We start from the raw sequence: 23,983 nt of genomic DNA, 5'->3' as shown, positions 1-23,983 counted from the left end.
GCCTTGAAGACTATAATATTTTGATATGCAGATTTACTTTTTTACTTTTTTTTGTTATTATTTTACTTTTATGGAATTTAAAATGGAATATACTGTATAAAAGAGAGTAGCAGAGCCACAGTGCCATCTACTGGCAGAAGAGGAAAGTGGAAGCTGGGAGCTGTGAATTCATATAACCTTGAGAGATTGTGTAACAGAAGATAAGGATTGACTGCCAGAAAATGATTCTGGTGCTATAAATTGGTGAGACTGAACAACTGAGATAGAGAGCGTAACACTGAGATTTGTTATTGCTAAACAGTACAGCTCTTGACGCTCAAAGGGAAATAAAACAGCAAAAGTCTTCTCTTCCTCATTTACTCTTTTTTTTTTTTTGCTCTGTGAACTCTCTACCAATAAATATAAAACAACTGGGGTCTGGTGGGCCAATGTGGATTACAACTTATTGATATATTATCCTTTTCTGTTGGATAACAAAGGATTAGGGTCTGAAGAATCCAAAGAAATTTAATAAGGATGGGATCATAATTTTTGGAGTATAAGTCATTTTTGTTTTTCTTTTTGCCTTTTGTTCTTTTTCTCTTTTTTTTTTCCTTTTCTTACCGTCGATTATAACTGATAATTACAATTTCATCTCCTTGTGGATTACAAATACTAAAACAATCCAAAATGAGGAAAACACCATTGGCACCATCTTCGGCATCACCGTCGGCAGCTTCAAGCCCATCTGCACAGAGGACCTTGGATGCCTTGTTACAACAAGAGAAGGCCAATGTGATGCAGTTAGAATTAAAAGGATTGATCCAAGCACCGCACAACGACTTCAAAGAAAAAAATAGGAAAGTAGAAGACAAATTAGAGAAGGTAGAGGACAAATTAGAGAATGTTCAACAAATGATGGCAAGTAATGAACAACGTATGCAGAAAGTAGAAGAAAAAGTGGAACAAACAGAAAAAAGTGGATGAAGTTGATAACAGACTTATACTAGCAGACAAAAATAAAGAAAGAACAATAATATCACTAGAAATGGACAGGGCTAATTATTTTCTGTGGTTCCAGAATATGGAGGAAGACAAAGGAGAAAATCTAGCAGAGATGATGGCAGAGTTGCTGGCGGATGCCCTAGAGGTGGACAAAGAAAAAATCTTGGCAGATATCAACGAGATATTCAGAGTTAATACTAGATATGCGGCAAGACACAGACTTCCTAGAGAGGTCCATGTAAGATTTACAAAAAAAGCAATAAAGGTAGAGATTCTACAAAGAGCGAGAGATGAGACGATAAAATATAAAGGGAAGGAAATAGTAGTACTAAAACAGAGGCGAGTAAGAGAAATAAGGAAAGAATATCAATTCCTGCCAAGGCAACTAATGAAGAATGCAGTGAACTTTAGATGGCTGATTCCAGAGGGAATACTGGTGACTTGGATGGAACAAAGTCATAGATTGGATTCTATAGAAAAAGCAGAACAATTTTACGAACAATACTTTGGACCACAAGAGGAAATGAGAATAAGTGGAAAAGAAGAGGTTAAAAGATGAAAAGTTATAGAAGAGAGGGATATGTAGCAAAAAGAAGATGAAAGAGAGGAAATAGCAATAAGAGAGGGGGGGCAAAGGCAAAAGAACCAAGAGATAAACGACAAAACCCATTTACAAGTAACTATGGAAGGAGAAATTAAATAAATGTCAATTAACATAGATGGACTGAATTCGGTAATAAAAAGGAAAAGGACTTTTAATAAATTAGAAAAATTAAAATTAGATATAATTTGTTTACAAGAAGTCCACATTAAAAAACAACATATGAAAGTATTGGAATATCCTAAAATTGGGAAGATATATACTTCTCTACCACAACAAAAGAAGACAAAAGAAGAGGGGAATAGTCCTTTATGTAAAAGAAACAATAAATGCTAAACAAATTTTTACAGATAAGGAAGAAAGAATCTTGATGGTGGAGATAACAATGAACAATAAACAGATACTTTTGGTAGCAATATATGCACCAAATACTAATCAAGAGGGTTTTTATGGAAAACTTCATAAAAAAATAGCAGAATTGGAGTATGAAAATATATGTATTTGGGGGGATTTAAATGCAATTGTAGATACGGAAATGGACTATAAAAATAGAACAAAAAATAAAAAACCAAGACACTTCAAAATTTTCAAAATGGCGGATGAACTAGTCATTCAAGACGCATGGCGAGAGATACATCCTAAGGAAAATCAATACTCATTTTATTCAAAGAGACACATGTCTTGGTCAAAAGAGACATGATATGGATGACAGTGGAACTAAAAGCCAATATACAAGAAATAAGTATAGAAATGAGTAATTGGGCGGACCATAATCCGATAAAAGCTGTATGAAAGGGGAAAAAAAGAAAATCGAGATGGACGATGAATCAAGAAATACTGAAAGAAAAGGAATTCATCCAATTTATGGAAAGAGAACTAGACTTTTTCTTTAAAGAAAACAGAAAAGAAACATCACTACAAAATGTATACAGAACAAAAAAAAGAGACAAAATCAAAGGACATTAGAGAAGACTACAAGAGACTAGAGATAGAATTATAAAAAGATCCACAAAATAAGAATATAAAGAACCAAATGGATTTAACGAAGTGTAAGTTGAACTTGATAAAGAAGAGCTAACATGGAAAATTAAATGTGTCAAACAAAACTTCTTTGAGAATGCAAATAAACCAGGAAAATGGCTAACACATAAACTGAAAAAAGAAAAAGAAACATACATAAACTAGTGGACAATGAAGGAAATATTCACCATCAAAATGAGGATAAAAAGAAAGTGATTCAAAATTATTTTAAGAATCTATATGACCAAGAGCTAATTGCAGAAGAAAAAATAAAACAATACCTAGAAAAAGTGAAACTAACTAAAATACCCAAAACAGTGAAAGCAATGTTAGACGAACATATATCAATGATGGAATTAACAGAAGCAACCAAGAGACAAAAGAATGGGAAGACACCAGGTCCAGGTGGATTACCAGTAGAACTATAGAAAGACTTGCAAGATATTTTAAGTATTCCAATGTTGGAAGTATGAACTGTTGTTAGAGGCAAAAGTACCAAATTCATGGATGGAAGCATATTTTATTCTTACCGAAAGAAGATGCAGATTTACAACAGATAAAAAACTATAGACCGATTTCTTTGTTGAATGCAAATTACAAAAGATTTGCTTCAATAATTGCAGAAAGTGGTCCCAGCTGGCTGCTTGCAGCGATGGGAGGGGGGGCAGACAGCAGCATCCAGGCTTTCCCGGACAGGGAGCTGCGCCACCACTTGCACCTGCTCACTCAGGCCGGGCTCCTCCAGGGATGGAGAGCAGGAGCAGCGTCCGCTTGCCTGGCTGGGCTTGCCTGCTCCGGGCCCCCGCTTTGGCATCGTGCGCCCATTGGCCCATTTGAAAGTGGTGGCATGGCATCATTGGCGGGCAGGCGGCTGCCGAGCGACGTGATTAATTTGAATCTGCTGGCGTTGCTCGCAGAGCGGCTGCGCTTTTGGTCTGGAACATTTGCGCCGCGGAGGCATCGGCCGAGAGGAGCGCTGAAATCCTTTGGAGTAATGGACTACACCAAGATAGAAAAGATTGGTGAAGGAACATATGGCGTAGTGTACAAAGGCAAGCACAAGGCCACTGGCCAAGTGGTGGCGATGAAGAAATTTTGTCTGGAAAGCAATGAAGAGGGTGTTCCCAGCACGGCCATCAGGGAGGTTTCCCTGCTGAAAGAGTTACACCATCCCAACATCGTGTGTCTTCAGGATGTGCTTATGCAAGACTCAAAGCTTTACCTTATCTTTGAATTTCTTTCCATGGATCTCAAGAAATACTTGGATTCTATCCCATCGGGACAATATTTAGATTGCATACTCGTTAAGAGTTACTTGTACCAAATCTTGCAAGGTATCATATTCTGCCATTCAAGAAGGGTCCTGCATAGAGACCTGAAACCCCAGAACTTGTTAATTGATGACAATGGTGTGATTAAACTAGCCAACTTTGGGCGTGCTTTCGGCATCCCCGTGCATGTCTATACACACAAGGTTGTAACCTTGTGGTACAGATCCCCAGAAGTCTTGCTTGGCTCTGCTCGCTACTCTACCCCCATAGATATATGGAGCATCGGGACCATCTTTGCAGAAATGGCCACCAAGAAGCCGCTATTCCACGGGGATTCAGAAATCGACCAGCTATTCCGGATCTTCAGAGCATTGGGGACTCCCAACAATGACATCTGGCCAGAAGTAGAATCTTTGCAGAATTACAAGAACACCTTCCCCAAATGGAAACCAAGCAGCCTGGTATCTCACATGAAGAATTTGGATGATGAATCTGCTCTGTAAAATGTTGATCTACGATCCCGCAAAAAGGATTTCTGGCCGTGTGGCCCTGAATGACCCCTACCTTGATGACCTGGATAAATCGAAACTCCTAGCCAACCGGCTCAAGAAATGCTAACTGTTGGTTTGTGGAGAAGCTGCTGCGGATGTTTGCTGCAAGAGTATGCAGAAATTTGTTGCTCTTGTTTTTTTTTATATATGTCTGTCTTGGTCTGAATGTTCTAAAATTATAGCCCTGTTTAGAGTCCCTGAGTCCCTGATGTAAAATCCTCCTCAAATGTAAATATTAAGTGACTCAGTCCTCAATAAATTTGTGCACTGTTAATTATTCCCATCGTTAAATCCTTCAAAACTAAAAAAAAAAATAATTGCAGAAAGACTAAAAAGATTTTAAAATCCATTTATACATTCAGACCAAAATGGTTTTTTACCCAAGAGACAATATGAGAATAATCTTAAACACATTGGAATATTACGAAGCACATCCAGAGAAGCAAATGGCGTTGATCTTCCAAGATGCACAGAAAGTGTTTGATAACGTGAACTGGCAATTTATGCTAGCACAGCTAAAAGAGATGGATTTTGGGGAGAGATTTATTAATATGATTAAGGCAATATATTATAAACAAACTGCAAATGTGATGGTAAATGGAGACATGATGGAGAAGGGTTGCATTAAGAAAGATACAAGACAAGTATGTCCCGTCACCACTATTATTTATATTGACATTGGAAGTATTAAGTAGAAACATTAGACAAGATATAGAGATAAAAGGCATGGAAATTAAAAAGGAACAGTACAAATTACAGGCGTTTGCAGATGAATTAGTTTTTATTTTGGAAGACCCACAAGAAACAGGACCTAAATTAATAGAAAAAAATAGAAGAGTATGGAGAAATGGCAGGTCTGAAAATAAATAAGGAGCAAACTAAGATTTTAGTTAAAAATCTAACAGATAAGCAGAAAAAAGAGTTAATGAAGAGAATAGATATTCAGATTGTAAAGAAAGTTAAATATCTAGGGATTCAGTTGACAGCAAGATGTAGAACGATCAAGGAAGATAACTACTATAAACTGTTGAAACAAATCCAAACGGATCTGGAAAAATGGAAAAATCTACAATTATTGTTGCTAGGAGGAATAGCTACAATTAAAATGAATATATTGCCAAAATTACTGTACTTATTTCAAACAATTCCAATAAAATTGGGGAAAAAATACTTTGAGGAACTTAATAAAATAATACATAAGTACATTTGGCAAGAGAAAAAACAAAAATTAGTTTTAAAATGTTGCAAGACATAAGAAGCAGAGGAGGTTTTGGGTTACCAAACTGGGAATCGTATTACCAGGCAGCAGTATTAACATAGATGAAAGAATGGATTGTATTGAGGAATACAAGACTATTGACGTTGGAAGGGCATGATACAATTGGGTTGGCATGCTTTCTTGTGATATGGGAAAAATAAGATACATTGATATTTTCAAAGACATTATATAAGGAATGCATTAATACTAGTATGGGAGAATTTAAAGAACATTATTTGAGGATACCAGTTTGGCTTTCAACAATGGAAGCATTGATTCACCCAAATGTTTTTTTTTGTAAAGTTTTTTTTATTTTTTTAAACACACAAACAAACATACAATACATCTTTTCTGAATAGAATATTGGCCTGGTCTTAAATTTCTACAGATTTTTGTTCATCTTTGACACAATTTTATATGTTCAATTTTTATCACAGTATTTATTTCTCTCTAATTTTAAGAAACCAATATTACTCTTCATCTTAACTTCTCATCCTAATATAATTCAATTTTTCTTTTCCCTCCCTAAAATTTGAACCTCTAAATTTAAATTCACACAACATAATGCAATCCATAATTATTTCCTTAAATTCTCTTATTCTAATCACAAATGATTCTTTTATCAACTATTCCAAATAATACAATTCAACATATTAGTAGAAACCAATTAAGTATAATCTTAATCCAGATACAACTACTACAATTTCATATAAACTTCTTGTTTCTGAATCTTATTTCAATTCTTAAACATCCCTACATTTTGTCATTTCTTCATATTGACTTAAATAATTCATTACCATTCTATTACTTTATCAATTATTTATACTTATTTTATTTTAAAAATAATCCATTTATCATAATTTCACTAATTAAGAATATTCAATAAAAAATCAATCTTAACCCAATATCCCTAAATTTAAATTAATACAACATAATACAATTCCCAATTATTTCCTTTAATTCTCGTCAACATCTTTATAAAAACCAATTAAATATATCTAATTAATTCCTAATCCAATATCATTTCAGCGTTCTTCTTTTTTAATTAAATTCCAAATATGTAATTAAGAATATTCCAGTTATTACAATCCCCTTCATTAGTTAAAAGTATTCCAATTGTTACATTCATCATACATCCATATAGTTTAAAATTACTTCGTTAATAGCAATTTCATCATTTCTCTAGTATTCATTTCATTTACCCCATATTCCTCTTCCCTTTCTTTCTCCCTTTCTATCTTTATATTTTATTTTATTTTAATTTCCCCTTCTTTTCTTTTGTACTTTAAAATCCTGAACTCTCTTCTCCCTTTTTATCTTTCCACTGTTAATCCCAGTATAATCATTTTGTTTTTTAAGATCATAAACTCTTCTATTTTGCTGTCTTTCCCATTATTTTCCATCCCTTTTCCTTTTCTTATTTTCCCAGATAATCCCAGTGCAATCATTTAAGTTTTTTATATTCTTTCTATTCCACCATTTTTTCATTTGTTTTCCCTTTTTCTATTTCTTCCATTGTTAATCCCAATGTAATTTTTAAAGTTCTCCTTTTCATTATTACTACCCACATAATGATTTAGTTTTCCGTGATCAATCTCCTTGTCTTTGTCTTCTTCTTTGTTGTCAGTCTCTTTTTCTTGCTTCTCATTAGTTATTTCTTTGTCAACTTAAATATGTCCTAAATCAATTTTTTGATCGTCAAGTTTCAATTTTCCATACAACATTGTGGTCATTTCCCTTATTTCCATTTTCAATGATAAGTACATCATTTTCATCATAAATTCCTGCACCATTTTGTTCTTTCTAGGTTGATATTATTCCAATTGAAGTTACGTTGTAATCCTTTTTTTAAAATCCTCAAAGTCAAAACACTTGTGAGCAAACAAAGCCTCCTTAAAAATTCTCACATGCTGTTATCCCTTTCAAAGTCCAAGGTTTTTTTTTCCAAAACAAAGATTCAGGGTTGTAGTATTTTTTTTCTCCTGAGATGGCTCTCTACAATCCACAATTGCAATCAACAATCTAGAAAAGCATCCATTTTGTTTGCAATCTGCTTTAAGTCTTTATTTATTTAATATTTCCTCTTCTTCTTTTCCATCTTTATATGCACCAAATCAATTTAAAGTTCAGTTCAGATTTGTATAGTCCAAATTCCACGTTAGATTCCAATTCAGTTTCAATTTAAAATCTTTAACCGGTCCTTTCTATTACGGGTTTTTCTTCATTCTTTAATCTTCCTCCCTTTAAAATTCCCAAATTAAAAAAGGATCTTTTCGGATTCTTAATTCTTCTAATTTTTTAAAGTTCTCCAAATAATTAAGTCCAAAAAACAATTTTCGGATCGGGTTTTGTTACTTTTTAACTTTTGCCTTGGTCTTCTTCTTCTGTCCTTTCCCCACGCCTATTAGCCGCTGTTATACCGCCAGGGCATTTACAATTATTTTGAAAGTCCTCTTTTTTTCCCCCTTTCTGCCTATGAGTTAGATGTCACTCACCCGGCATCAATGTTCTGCTCAGTTCTACGCTCCTGCACAATGCTTGGTCCAGTTTCCCAGCTTACTGGCACTCGTAATGGCCGCCCCCCCCCCTTGCAGAGTCAGGGAGAGTTTGCTCTGACCTCCAAGGAACTTGCCTGTTCCTCTTGGTATTCTGAGGTGCCTCTCCTTCCCTTTCCGTACAGAACAGATCTGGTCCAAAGACCCCTCTGCAGCGGTTTGTCAGCCTGGGATTTCGCAGGGCTCGTAGAGCCTGCTAATCCCCGACTGTCTTGCCACGATGCTTCCAGTCAAATCCTCAAATGTTATTAATATGGGAAATATTGTTAAATATAAAGGTACTTTGAATGAAAAGGGGGAACTCAAAACTAAACAAGAAACGAGTGAGCAGGGGATCGATATATCGGTATTCACAAGTGCAGATACATTTTAGATATGAGAAAGGTGCTAAATTACATGGTTTTTATAAAGAGCCAACAGAATTAGATAAAATATTAACAGGAACAGAAGAAACATTGATAAAGAAATTGTACAGCTACTTACTGGGTATAAAATTGGAAGAGGAACAAGTAAAGGTAAAAAATTTTGGTTACACAATAAAATTAGATAAGTGGCAGAAACTGTGGGATAGGAATTACAAACTAACAATGTCGACTGCATATAAACAGAATTTGTATAACATGCTTTATAGATGGCACCTTGCACTGGCGAGGTTAACAAAGATGTTTAAGATAAGTCAGCTAAATGTTGGAAGTGCTACCAGATACCTGGATCTTACTATCATATGTGGTGAACATGTGTAGAAGCACAAAAATATTGGACAAAAATAAGGACATGGTTGGAAAAGATGACAAAACAATATATTGAGCTAAAACCAGAAATATTTTTCTTGGAGATTTTCTTGGAGATTATACTGTAAAGCTACAGTATAATAAAGAGAATACTTATTTAATTATCCATGTTCTAACTGCAGCTAGAATTGTATTTGTACAATATTGGAAAAGTGAAGAGATTCCTATTGAAAAGATGATTAGAAAAATATTAGAATATGCAGAAATGAACAGATTAACACTAGCAATTAAGGAGAAAGAACAAACTGAATATTATATGATATGAAAAGTAATCTATCAATGGTTAGAGAGTAAAAAGAGAAACTGGAAATAGAAGATTAAAGAAGAATAGAAAATATGTTAAGATAGAGGTATAAATAAGATGATAATTGTTAGTATTAAGATGAGGAGGATAATTATGTGTATTGCTATTATTATTGTATTTTTACTAGAAGATATGTTAGGAGGAAAAACAAATAGGCTTATAATGTTTAATTGTTTAACTATAATTTAAAGATTAGAGAATTATATTAAAGTGAATGATGTTGTAAATGTTGAAGGTTGGCGCACAGAAATATTTGAACCCAGATGACACACTGTGTAAGGAAAGATGGAATGTTTTTATTTTGAAAAATAAAAAATAAATTATTAAAAAAAGATTGTCTGAATGAAATTGCTATCTATGTTCTTTAACAGGATGAAACTAAGTTGCAAACTTTTGACTTTTAAGTTCTTTTACAGTGAAGAATAAAACAAGCCAATAAATGGGGCAAAAGATGCCTCTTGTTAAAAAACTGTATATATGAATCTTTTGTAGACAAAACATCTACATGACAAATACTTTGAACTCTTGATTCAATGGTCTAATCAAGAGAAGAGCTGTCTGTTAAAGTCTAACGTTGGTTAAATGATTAATGGATTTTTTGAGCCTCAAAACAAACATGGACTCTGTGCCAGTGCTATTGCAGCAGCAGTGGTGATGAGATGGCTATCAGGGAGAGAAAGAGGAAAGAAAATCAAATCAATCATAATGCAGGTTTCTTCACTGGAGACCATGTTGCTAAGCAATGGCAACCATGCAGCACCTGGAGCCAGATTGGACTACCACCTGTATTGAATGACACCTTCATAATCCCCAATCAAGTTGTTCAGGCAGAGTCTATTATTGCCCAAAATTTGGACAAAGTTCAAAGACTCGAAGTTGTATCAATCTCTACTAAGATCCATTAAATCAAGTTTTATTGTATGTAGCATTTATTTCATTTCCAAATAAGATATTCTTTTTTCCAAAAAAGAAGTATCTTACAAATTACAGAACTTGAATTTAATAAATTATTAGAATTAAAGGTAAATGTTTCCCTTTTCATTAGTATCTGGCTCCAGGGCACAGTGCTCATCTGTTTCTTGGCCGAAATAGCCAGTGTTGTTATTATAAATACAAAAGAATTTTCCACCTGACTAAAAGTCAAAAAGCTTGGGAACTTATCTCATGTCATTAAAGAAGAATGCAAACTGCAAAATTCCATTTGGACAATGTACTACTTATACATATTTGCTTTTTAATACCAAGCACTAATTTTACTGGATTTGGGTTCTTAACTATTCTTTTCTAGTAGCAACAGCATATCAGTATGTTTGACATACCCAGTCATCATTCTGCCCACAAGAGTGACATAGAGGGCGGTGCATGTTGAAGTAGAATTACTGTGTTTCTCAAGCTTCTTCTCCTAAAGGAGTAGAAAACAAAAAATGAATCTTTCTACAATGTTGAAAACTCTTATGAATACATAGGTTCATATGGAATACAAAAAACATCACACCAACACAATCATACAACTGCCCTTTGCATATATTGCCTTCGGGATGAGTCATCTTGTTACAAATAAATTTCATAAATAAATAAATAACTATACAAAGCTAAGTATAATAAAAATAATTTTCAAAAATACATTTTATTTTTTTTTTAAAAAATAATAATAAAAGTGCATAGTCCAACATAGTGAAAAAGGCACAAGTGTGGAACTCTGGATTTTTTAAAACTATAATTTTCAGAAATCCATACTAATATAACCCGGGTTGAGGATTCTTAGAACAAAACAGCAATATTTATAGAATCACAATGAAAATACTTGTTGTATACATTCTCAGACTTACTACAGCATGAAAAAGATACATCAAGAACTTCATTGAAAAGTTAGTTGACTTTGCTAAACCTCCTTACCTATTCACAATAATGTATTCCGCAGTTTAAAATCTAAAGCTCATTTAAAGAAATCCTTTTTATCCATCATCTTCTCTTTTTAACTTACCTCCCATATTCCTCCCTTAGGTCCTCATCTACATCTTTCATCTTCCATCCAACCATTATTTCCATCTCCACTATTTTTAGCTATCGGCCCACCCATGGGTCTGCCAAATCCTCTATCTTTTTTCCAGAAATATTTTCCCATTTATTGACTTCCCTTTTTCTATTTTTTTTCTATTTCTAAATATCGTTCATTTTGGTACAAAACCAGTATTAAAACAAATAAAGATTACTACATTAATCAAACGAACATAGTCTAATGTTATTGCATATATTAATATCAGCGCATATTCCTTCATTTTTCAATTAATCAATATTTACTACATCCTTGACTTCCGGGTTGCTGTTTGCCGCTGCCAGACGTTCCTTTGGGATCGTCAGCTTCCATCGCCTGTTAGAGCCGCCTTCACAACGGAATGGCGGCTCGAAAAAACTCCGTTTCCATGAGGAAACGGAGATAGAGCCGGCAGGGGTGGGTAGAACTCTCTGCGGAGTCCCAAAAGTTTTTTTTTTACTTTTGGGACGGAGCGGATGAGATGCCCCGTATCCCCAGCCGCCGCTCCGGGCTTTGGGAGACCTCTGCTGATGCAGAGCCAGGCGTCAAAAGCAAGCCTGCAAATTTAACAGACTACTCAAAGAAAATGTGAGCTGGACCTGTAATATTGAACCGCAAGTATTTTACTGATTTTTTTAAAAAAAAAATTACTTAAGAGAGAGGAGGAAAAGAAAGAGGGAAAAAAAAAAGCCTTTTAAAATGGCGTCGGCTGGAGGAGAGGCTGAAAGGGAAAGTCTTTCCGTTTTCTATTACTACAATGTAGCGGAATAAATACCACTGGCTACATTTGTAGACAAAACTTCGCTCCTGTGTCTTTCTCTCTTTTTTTTTCCCTTGGAGACCTGATATTGTTGTTGATTGGAAAGAAGTCCCTTTTTTTTTTTTCTTTCTTGCTTTTTTTTTAACAAAGCCTGCCTGGGCGGAAACATGGCACTGAGACTCATAAAGTCAGATAAACAAGAAGGGGGGGGATCCCCCCACCAACAACTTAAAGGAACAAGTCTTAATTCTTCAGTCTCAGAAACCTGATTTTAATATAATAGAATTTTTTATAGAGGAGATTGAAAGAAGGGAGGAGATTGTGAATCAGCAATTTGAAAAATTTAAGCAGGAAATTAAAGAATTGGTGAAATCTAAGTTTGATTTTTTGGAGAAAAAATTCTCAAAAGTGGTTAATGGTTTTACAGGATTTATGATACAGTTGGACACAAATACCAATGTATTAGAGTCTAAAATGGAAGAAATTCAAGATAAATTGGACAATAGAATTCAAAAAATTGAAAATGATTTGACAAACACTCAGGATAATAGCTTAGAAGAAAAACCTAAAATGGATGCTGATCAAAAGTATGGTAATGCAGAAAATCTGCAACAGAAGATTGAAAAAGAGATTTTAATGGTACAATATAATTTCACAGAATATGCGATAAGATTAAGAGGTTTGCAGGAAAATAATAGAGATGATTTAAGGAAAATATCTTCTGAATTTCTAGCTGGGATTCTAAAGGTTCAACCTGATGAAGTGTTTTGTAGGATCGACAGAGTTTATCGAATCAACTCCTGGATTGCTAAGCAAAGGCAATTGCCTAGAGATGTGGTGATTTATTTTACAGATAAGGAAATTAGGAATAATATCCTTCAAAATTCCTTCAATTCTAATTTGCAATTGTATGGAAGAAAGATTTGGATTTACAAGGAACTCCCACCTAAGATATTGATGGAAAGGAAGAAATTTGGTTTTCTGGTGAATGAGTTAAAAAAGAGAAATATCTCCTACAGGTGGGACGCCCCAGTTGGTATTATATTTAGATACCAAGGAGAAAGATATCAGCTAAATACTGTTGAAAGAGCGGAAGAATTTTATCAAAATAGGTTGAAAATGAACTTAACATCTCCAGGTATAATACAGGATAAGCAGAAGGAGCCGGAAATAAAGGTAAAATATCGAATTACAGAGACTGTACCAGATGAATTGCCTTTGGATTTATTGGATACCCCAGCTGGACTATCTACAAATTTGAGAGAAGAGGCATCTAATCTTAATGTGATGACTTATCAAGGCAAGGATAAACATGGAAACCAATTAGGGGATATACAAGGGATAAAAAAGAAATATGAGATACAAAAGCAAAACCAACAAGACCAATCTACAAAGCAGAATAAAAACCGACCAGATGATACACATTTTGTAGAAAGGGAACCAGGATGGAAACCAAACCCACAAAAAGAAAAGAAAAAAAGAAATAGGTGGCATAAAAACAGAAATTTCTAAATCAGGCAACAGTGAAGCCAGTGATTTTAAAATATGAACGATTATGTGTAAACACAGAAGAGGCGACGTATTGGTTAATATCATCCTGAGGTTTGTGGCAGATCTCTGCATGGCCGTAATCTGGGGACGTGAAACGAGTCTTAAACTGATGGATTTGAATTATCCATTTTGGAATTTCTTTTTGTGTTGATAAACATATTATATTATCTTGAATCACAAGGCAAGAGAATTATGCTGGGGCATGCAGAAGATCGGGTTGTTACCCACTACGATGATGGGAATTAATAATCCTGATGAAACCCACAATTATTACTATATGGAATATAATTATAATGTCACTCGGGTGGTTGTTTTTACTTTTATACATATAAGAAGATATTTACTACTGATGGAGGCAGATATGATTGAAGATCCTGAATAAACTGTTGCACCAGTAAGCTATGTTACCTGATTATGGATGTTGGTTCTACCAATCCAGTGGAAAGACCTCAAAGAAGATACTATATGGATTATAAATTTAAAGTCATTGTCTTTTCTTTTTTTTTATTTAGATATAATGGAAAATATAGACATATATTTTTAAGTAGTGTGGGCAGTGAATCAAAGATGTTAAGAAATGTTGTGTATGGCAATTTTGCATGATAGTGGGTGAATAAGCTAGTTAGTAGATTGATTAGTCTAAGAAAAGGGATTTTTAAGTGTTATATTTAGGGGAGTGGAGGAAATGGATAGAGTGGAATAAATGTTAAACTAGATTTTATGGGGAAGGCCGCTTTGAAATGTTATAGTAATATATATAGAAGATAAATGTTAAAGTAGGACTTATCGTATAGCTTTAAAGTGGAGAAGTTATTCTATAATGTCATAGTATAATGTCTTTTTTTTCCCCTTTCTTTTCTCTTTTTTGATATGTATGGATAAAGGGGAATGTTATAATATTAATAATATTTTTAGTAAGTAAAGGTCAATATCTAGAGGAGGGAGTAAGTAATCTGTTATGAATTAGGTTTTTTTTTGTTATGAAGAAGTCACAGGGGGGGATGGGTGGGGAAGGGGGGTTAGGGAGGGGGAGGGAGAGGGGAAAAAAAGGGGGAAAAATTTGTATTTGAAAACTTTTTCAATAAAAAAAAAATATTTACTACATCCTTCTAATAGTCATAACACTGTTCTTGGGCATATCTAATATCATTCTTTTTCAAATCTAATCTTAACCACTAACATTCACTTTAAATACGTTGTACCAAAACATGTATAACAATATTCCCCCTAATTCTAATTTTTTTGATCTATTTAATCTATTCTAATTCACAGTACAGCCAATCTTATTATTATTGTTATTTTTTAAAGAATTTTTTTTTTATCCGTCATCTCTCACTCTTTTGGGAATTTCCCTTCTTCTCTTTTTAACTTGCCTCCTTTGGGTCCTCATCTACAACTTTCATTTTCAATCCAACCATTATTTCCATCTCCGTTATTTTTTGCTGCCAGTCTACCCACAGATCTACCAAATCCTCTGTCTTTTTTCCAAAAATGTTTTTCAATTCATTGACTTCCATTTTTCTACCTCCTAATATATGTTCTCCCAATTTTATTTCACCCCTCTTTATTGTCTCCTCTTTCTTATCTCCTTGTTCTATTTGTTGTGTGTTCTGTTCTATCTCATCCTCTAAGGTTCCAGTTATCTCCTGTTTCCTGGATTTTATTATCTTGATTGATCATTCCTTGTTGCACATTTTCAGGCTTTCCAGTTATATTATGTAGCAAGTCCTTTATCTCCCTGAAGTTCCCCATCATAGTGTTTTGCAATAGCGACATAGTCTCTTTTTGGAATGCCTCAGATTCTTCCTAAGAATCCATTTTTCCTTGTCTTGAAGAGTCCAAATAATACTCGAGGCTCTATCAATAGTCTATCACCGCTCTACAGTCTATTCTTTTTAACTCCCTGAAGCCAGCAGATTCCAAAATCTTCAGAAGATACAATAGTTATAGTTCTATATATCCCACTATTGGTCAATAGGTTCCATTTATACGGTCCAGGGTTTTTTCCAAATTTTCCTTTAGATCCACTCTTTAAGTTGCTAGTTAGTTCCAGTATTCAAAATCATTCCATTAGACATCCTCTAAATTTTCAAGGTTGGACCTCTAGTAACCATAAAATAGATAGGTGTAGAACAGTAAATAATATAGCAGAGCTCCAGGTATTATACTTCTCTTATCAGAAATTTCCAAGGCTGGCTTCCGGTTTGGCTTCCGTCGTCGCTAGACGATCTTTTGGGACCGCCACCCCCGGCGCCCGTAAAGAGCCGCCCTTACAGCTGGGAGGCGGCTCGAAAAACTCCGTTTCCTTAAGGAAATGTGAGGTGAGCCGGCGAGAGCAGGCTCTTGGGGAGGAAGCAGGATGAAGCTCCCTATCCAGCTCGCCGCTGCTCCAGGCTGCGGGAGAACTCTGCGCTTTGCAGAGTTAGACGATGTGACCAACCTAATCAGCGAAAACTAACAGACTGATTGAATAAGCAGGATGAAATCCGGATTTGGGACTCTAAATCGCAAGTATTTGTAACACCCCTATGATTGATTTTAAGAATGAAGAGTGAAAAGGGGGAAAAAAAAGTTTAAAATGGTGGCTGACTGAGGCTTGAGAAGAAAGCTGAAAACGAAAGTCTTTCCGTTTGAATGGCTTAATATGTTACAAAGTATCTAGCAATAGCGCTGGCTACAAGAGAAGGAAAAAAATTCTGTTTTATGCTTCTTCCTTTCTTAGAGATTTGATATTGATATTGTGTGGAGAGAAGACTTTTGCTTTAAAAAGAGTCTGTTTGTGTGGCAGGATGGCGTTAAAACTGACAAAGCCAGACAACCAAGCTGTGTGGGGGGGGGGCTCCCCCATTTATAAATCACAAGAGCAATTTTTGAGCTCACAGATGCATAAAGATTTAAAGGAATTTGTTGTGGAGGAGATGGCAAGACATGATGAGATTACGAATCAGAATCTTGAAAAAATTAGACAGGAAATTAAAGAGTTGGTTCAACAAAAGTATGATAACCTGAAGCGATATATTGTAACAGCTTTGAAAAGTTTCTCAGAAATAATTCTAAAGATGGATAAAGATATCAATTTAGAAATAGAGTCTAAAATGAAGGAAGCTGATCATAAGATTCATAATCTGGATAATAAAATACAAAGAATTGAAAATGATTTGACAATGATTCAAGAAAATAGCTCAGAAGTAGAGTCTAAAATGAAGGAAGCTGATCACAAGACTTACAATGCAGATAATATAAAGCAAAGGATTGAAAATGAAGTTACAATGATGCAATTTAGATCCACGGAATTTGCGATCAGAATGAGAGGAATACAGGAAAATAACAGAGACTTGAGAAAGATGTCTGCTGAAGTTCTGGCTGTGATCTTAAAGGTCAGCGTTGAAGAAGTGCTCTGTAAGATTGATAAGGCCTACAGAGTAAATTCTTGGGTGGCACAGCAAAGACAATTGCCTAGAGATGTGGTGATTTATTTTACTGATAAAGGAATAAGAAATGATATTGTGCAAAAGTCTTTCAACTCCACGCTAGAAATGAATGGAATGAAGATTTGGATATATAAAGAGCTGCCGTCCAAGATGTTTAAAGATAGAAAGGACTTTGGATTTTTGGTGACTGAGCTAAAGAAACAAAACATCCCATTTAGGTGGGATGCTCCAGTTGGTATAATATTGAGATATCAAGGAGAAAGATATCAATTAAACACTGTTGAAAAAGCGGAAGAATTTTACTACAAGGTTTTTAAAATGGGCCCAACATCTCCACATATGTCATCAGTGTCAGGAATACAGGAGGGGGATAAAGATAAGCAAAATGAACAAAAGACTGAAACTCAGGCCAAGCAGATGGAGATGGAGGTAATGGAAAAACAACAAGTTATAGAGGGCTTTTTGGATGAGCCGCTTTTGGATTCTCCTTCAGAGGCTATAGCTGGATTACTTATAAATAGAGAGGCGGCTTTGGATCTCAATTTGATGTCTTATCAAGGCTAAGACCAGCATGTAATTCAATCAGTTGACATACAAGTCCTAGAAAGGCAACCAGGGTGGAGATCTAAACCACAACAAGTTAAGAAAAGAAGAAGCAGGTTCTACAAAACTAAAACATTTTAAATTACTATTTTTTTTTTTAAGCCAACAGAATAATGCCAGTTATTTAAGAGACGATTAAATTAAATAAGCGGGATTTATAGAAGGCTGATAATGAAAATACAGTTGAGGCAAATTACAGACTTATACTATTTTGAGAAGAATAACAGATCTCTGCAGTGCTGGTGTTTTTAGGATGTGGAAGATGGCCTGTGATTGAGCGGATTGGAACTTTCTATTTTGGACTCTCTGAAAAATGGATTACGTATATGTTGAGCTATAAGGCAAAAGAACTATGGAATTGGGGCATGCAGATGATCTGGCTGTTACCCTAACGTGATTGTCGGAATTAATAACCTAGACAAAAGACATCACAGAAGACACCATATGGAATATAAATATAAAGTCACTCAGGGTTTTTTTTTATATATACAGAAATACTTATTAATGATGGGGGCAGATGGTAATTGAAGATACTGAAAATACTGTTGGAAGCAGGACTTGATGTTACCCTAACATGGTTGATGGAATTAACAATCTAGTTGAAAGACATTACAGAAGATACTATATGGAATACAAATTTAAAGTCATATGAGGGTTTTACTTATATATGGAAATATCTTTTAGTGATATGGGCAGAAGAATATTAAATATATTATGTATGGTAGACCTGTAGGAAAGTGGGTGAAATAAAATTGATATGGTATAAGGTGATAGGTAACGTTACTGATTGCTTTCTTTAGGAAAAGGGATGTTATGTTTAGATATTAATATACTTAAAAGATTTGAATTAAGAGATATATGTACGGGGGTGGAGGAAATGGGTAGATTGTGAGCAGAATAAATGCCAAATTAGGATCTATTATTTAGTTTTATAGCTGAATGCTGTTTTGAAATGTATAGTATACGGGGGACATAATAATAATGTTAGAAAGAAATGCTAAGCACATAGGGGGTGGTGTAAAAGGGTGGTAAAGTATTATATAATGTGATATTAATTTGGATTTCATCTTGTAGAAGCCATGGGGGGAGGGGGGAGGGAGGGGGGGTTAGGGAGCGGGGGGGGGGGAGGGGGAAAAATTTGTATTTGAAAAACTTTTTCAATAAAAAAAAAAAAAGAAATTTCCAAGGCTGCTTGATCATTCTATAACATATTATATATCCATTCACCAGTAGGTGGCGTATCAGCTTAAAATTCAACGTTAGAAAGTCACTTTAAAGCTATTCAGCCAATTATATACGATTTAATTCAAACAAAATATCCAATAGATAAACAGCTGCTCAACATTTTCATTTTCAAGTGTCAGATCAGAGTCATGCCACTAGAATTTATACCTCCAGTCTTTTCATATTTTATATCTTTCACTCATTTTCTTTTAGGGTGCAATTTTTCTCTGCCTCTTCTTGGTCGCCGCTTAAAATATTCCAAAGAGCCTTTTTTCCCAGATTGATTTTCTTTTCGGGTCTAATCCTAAACAGAAGTTAAGATTTGCCTTACCCAGCTCCAATCACTGCCCACTCTCACTGCTCCAGCACAATCTTGGTTTCTTTGGCAGCCCATGCTTCACGGCAGCCATGATGGCGGCCTCATCTTCGGTATAGAGGAAAAAACTCTGGGTTCAGCCTGAGAGCCGCTGCTCTCCGCGATCCACAGGGAGCCCCTCCTTATTGGTGACTCCTATAGGGTGACTTTAGCCCCTTGGGGGGGGGCCTCTGACGAAAAAGATTTGACGTGGGGGTATGGAGTCCTATTCTCCTGTGTACTTGCAGCAACGTCCTTGGTAGTACAGTGGTACAGTACAAAGAGCCTTGGTAGTACAGTGGTCTAAGGCACCCTGTTATTAAGCTGGTTATTAAGACCAGCTGCCTGCAATTACTGCAGGTTCGAAACTCGCCAAGGCTCAAGGTTGACTCAGCCTTCCATCCTTTCTAAGGTAGGTAAATTGAGGACCCAGTTGTGGGGCAATAAGCTAACTTTGTATAAATATACAAAAGGATGAAGGCTATTGCTGAGCACATTGTAAGCCGCCCTGAGTCTCCGGAGAAGGGCGGCATATAAATCAAATTTAAAAAAAAAAAAAAAGTCACCAGAAGGCTCCTCTAATGTGGTTAATAAGAAGATTGGCTGTACTGAGAATTAGAATAGATTAAATAGATTTAAAAAACAGAATTAGGGGCAGTATACATGTTATACATGTTTTTGTATAACATATTTAAAGTGAATGTCAGAAGTTAAGATTAGATTTTGAAAAAGGATGATATTAGATATGCTCAAGAGCAGTGTTATGACTATTAGAAGGATGTAGTAAATACTGATTAATTGAAAAATGAAGGAATATGCGCTGATATTAATATATATATAATAACACTAGACTATGTTCATTTGATTAATGTAGTAATTCTTATTTGTATTAATATGGGTTTTGTACCAAAATGAATGATATTCAGATGCCACACTGTCCATGCAACGATATTGATGTATGTTTAAAAATAAAAAAACTTTACCTAAAAAAAATAAAATCTAAAGCTCACAAGTATAATCTAGAGAAGACATAGGCATATTAATCATAATAGCAAGCAATTGAACAAGCATAATTTCAATGGTAAATAACCTGCTATTATAAATAGGCTTTTGTTGTCTTTCATACATTTTAAACCTTGAGCTATTCATTTTCAGTGCAGAACATTTTGATTTTTTTCTTTAAACTTATATGAGATAAGAGTAATTATTTCTCTTTTTAATTTGAAACATTTATAATTAAGCCTGGTAAGTAGAAAGATAAAAGAATTAGTATTTATGAAGCAGAAATACCTGTTCTCTGGTCAGTTTCAGACTTGCGCTTTTGCATTCTTCATTAATCAAATATTTTACATAGCTGACAGTTAATGGTTCAAGATGAAGAGTAGGCCACAGCCTTTCAATGAGAAAGCAGAAAGTGACATCTATGGAATTTAACATGAGTAAAGAGTAGATTCAAATGCAAGAACAATTTTAAAAACTCAGGGCAAATCTCTTAATCTTCAGCGTTTTGAATGTTATGTGTGCCAGATAGCAAAACAATCACTTAGAAACACAACTGTCTCAAAAATCAAATAGTTATCATTAATGGTTCTTCATCAAACTAAGATGCTACAAAGCTTATACTCCAACATTTTTATTAAATGATTTGAATTGGAAACAATTCCTATTAAATATAAACAGTCTCAATTTGGTAGTTAATTGGGTAGTTAATATCCTAGAAAACAAATATTGGGGTAAAATAGAATTACAATAGAAAAATGATAGAATAATGGAATTTAACAGAGGTATATACAAAATTCTTCACTTAAGAAACAAAAATCAAATGCAGAAGTAGTAAAGGATAAGAAATATTGAGCTTGATAATAGTATTTCTGAAAAGGATCTTAGAATAAGTTGATTACAAATTATGAGCCATCCATGAATAACATAATTTTGTATAGCAACACATTAAAATCAAATTATCCCCAAAGCCAAAATCTTACCACAGAGAAAATCTTTTCTTATTAAGCAAGCTAATAAAACCATTTTATAAGACAGCAATGTTTAAATGCTGTCTCATATTATAAAACATTCACTTAAACAAAAGATAGAATCCCAGTACCAATTCTTAGAACTTAGACTTAAAATAACTTTGTCACTTTGAATGTACACTAATTGGCATACATTAAAATGAAATTTCGCTGCATACAGCTCTCAAAGGGTCTCTATCTCCAATATACACTACATAAACATGACAAAATAAATACCTGTGTTTCCCCGAAAATAAGACCGGGTCTTATATTTTTTTGTCACCAAAAAAGGCACCAGGTCTTATTGTCGGGGGGTGTCTTCCACTGATTCACCTCACGGTGGTTGCACCCACTACCCTGCCCAGCAGGAGCCTGTTGCCAGCTCACTTGTTCTGCGGCCACTCGTCGCCACTTGCGTGCGTCATCCCCCGGCCTCCGTTTCGCTATCAGAGGCCTTCAGCAAAGGCCTCTGCAGACGAGAAGTGGCCTCCGGATTAACGAGAACATCACCCCCAAGCCTTGTTTCTCAACGGAAAGGCCTATTCGCCTGAACTGGTAGTAAAAAAATACTTTAAAAAAGTAAAAAAAAAAAAAAAAGGTTCTGACAATTGTGCGGCACAGCTGTTATCGTCAGAACCTTTTTTTTTTCTTTTTTAAAGCTTTTTTTTACTACCAGTTCCGGTGAATAGGTAGTATAAAAATGCTTTTAAAAGTAAAACAAACGGTTCCGACGATTGCACAGCACAGCTGTGATCGTTGGAACCTTTTTTTTACTTTTTTAAAGTATTTTTTTACTACCTATTCACCCAAACCGGTAGTAAAAAAATGCTTTAAAAAAGAAAAAAAAAGTTGCCCCCCCGCCCAGTCACATGACACCCCCCATCAAGCCACGCCCACAGAACCAGTAGCAAATTTTACATTTCATCACTGGTCTGCATTTCCTGTGTTGGATGAGGAGAGCACATCTTTCTCCTTCTGTCCTGGCCACTTTTTACAGAGGCACGATTGAAAGCATCACTTTTTGGTTTGGTGGCTGCAGTGCTTTAGAGAGAAAGTCCATTCAGTGTGGTAAGAACAGCTGAGATTACAGGAAGCTCACTTCCTCTTATTCAGGATACTGCTTATAAGCACTATGTGCTTAGAGCTCAAAGCATTGTTAGAGACCCCACACACCCACTTCACAGTCTGTTTCTGGGCTCCCCCGAGAGGAGGTTTCAAAGTATTTCTAGCAGGACTACCAGATTCTATAACAGCTTTGTTCCCTATGCCATCTTTTCTGATAAACTCACAAGATTCATTTTTCTCGCCATGTACATGTATACATCCAAACAAGACACTGTTGTTTCTCTGTGTCATATAATATATGTGGGTATATGCATAATTTTGTATTTATTTACAGCGTTTTCCCAGAAATATGACCTACCCAAAAGTAAGCCCTAGCTTGATTTTTACATGTGCGCCCAATATAAGCCCTACCCTCCAAAATAAGCCCCAATTAAGCTCTTGCCCATTCCGGGGTGCTGTGCCCCGCGATCATCGGAACCTTTTTTTTTTTTACTTTTTAAAAGCACTTTTTACTACTTATTTGCTGGTAGTAAAAAGCTTTTAAAAAGTAAAAAAAAAAAAGGTTCTGATGATCACAGCTGTGCCGCGCGATGGTTGGAACCTTTTTTTTTTTTTTTTTACTTTTTTAAAGCATTTTTTTACTACCAGTTCACCCGAACTGGTAGCTTTTATCACTACTGGTTCGCCCGAACCAGAGGAGCATTTCACCCGTTGCAGATGCTGGTTTGCATGCTTCACGAAGGATGATGTGTGGAGAGACCAATTCAGATTGTCACTTATCTGCACCCACAGATGCTTAATACTGTTGACCACCTCTATAGCTGCATCCTTGATACTGAGTGGAGTATAACCATGCTGGCTCTTTCTAAAATCTATGATGATCTCCTTTGTTTTATAAACATTTAGAACCAGGTTACTTTTATTGCACCAGAGTCTTCACCTCTTCCCTATAAGTATGTTCACTATACTCCCAGATAATACCCATTACTGCTGTGTCACCTGCATACTTCACAATGATTTGCAGCAGATTTGGCACAGCAGTCATGGATCATCAACTGTATGTGAACAGTAGCAGACTCAAGATACAGCCCTGTGGGGATCCTGTACTCAAGGAAATGGAGTTGGAGACTTTTCTTCCAACTCGCACAAACTGGGGCCTATCAATAAGAAAATCCATAATTACATAAAGCAGTATTAAAATCTAATAGGCTCAGTTTGTTCAAGGAGTATTAAAACCTAATAGGCTCAGTTTGTTCACAAAATGCTGAGGAATGATTATGTTGAACGCCAAACTAAAACCAATAAACAGCATTCGCACATGAGTATTCTTGTCCTCCAGGTGTGCCAAGCTAAGATGATGCACATAGGAAAGTGCATCATCTATAGAGCGGTTCTTCCTATAGGCAAACTGTAATGAGTCAAATGTAAGGGGAAGGCAGAAACTATATAGTCTTTACTAATCTCTCAAAACACTTCATCATAATGGAAGTGAGTGCAACTGGCTGGTAATCATTAAGGCATGTGATGATAATTTTTTGGGCACTGGTACGATGGCAGTCTTAAAACATGGTGGAAACATGGCCTGATGCAACGAGAAGTTGAAGATGTCTGTGAG

At 35.3% G+C, this 23,983-nt stretch overlaps 1 protein-coding gene and 1 pseudogene across 3 annotated transcripts in view; one reads left to right on the top strand and one right to left on the bottom strand.

Moving 5' to 3' along the window:
* The window catches only part of NPHP3 (nephrocystin 3), a 105,423-nt gene that overhangs the window by 35,048 nt on the left and 46,392 nt on the right, over positions 1-23,983 (bottom strand). For both annotated transcript variants that reach the window (XM_034404065.3, XM_034404066.3), the window contains 2 exons: positions 20,585-20,687; positions 10,655-10,737 (listed from right to left, as the gene is read on the bottom strand). In XM_034404065.3, coding sequence (XP_034259956.1) covers positions 10,655-10,737; positions 20,585-20,687 — 186 coding nt within the window. The remainder of the gene's footprint in view (positions 1-10,654; positions 10,738-20,584; positions 20,688-23,983) is intronic.
* On the top strand, positions 49-4,530 carry LOC148114256 (cyclin-dependent kinase 1 pseudogene; annotated as a pseudogene). Its single transcript, XR_015733945.1, has one exon. The product of XR_015733945.1 is annotated as a cyclin-dependent kinase 1 pseudogene (transcript).

Source organism: Pantherophis guttatus, chromosome 4, assembly GCF_059756535.1.
Source record: "Pantherophis guttatus breed Tessera chromosome 4, ASM5975653v1, whole genome shotgun sequence".
In the NCBI taxonomy this organism is placed as follows: Eukaryota; Metazoa; Chordata; class Lepidosauria; order Squamata; family Colubridae; genus Pantherophis; species Pantherophis guttatus.
The sequence above is the reverse complement of the archived record's forward strand: the minus strand, read 5'-3'. Positions and strand labels throughout refer to the sequence as shown.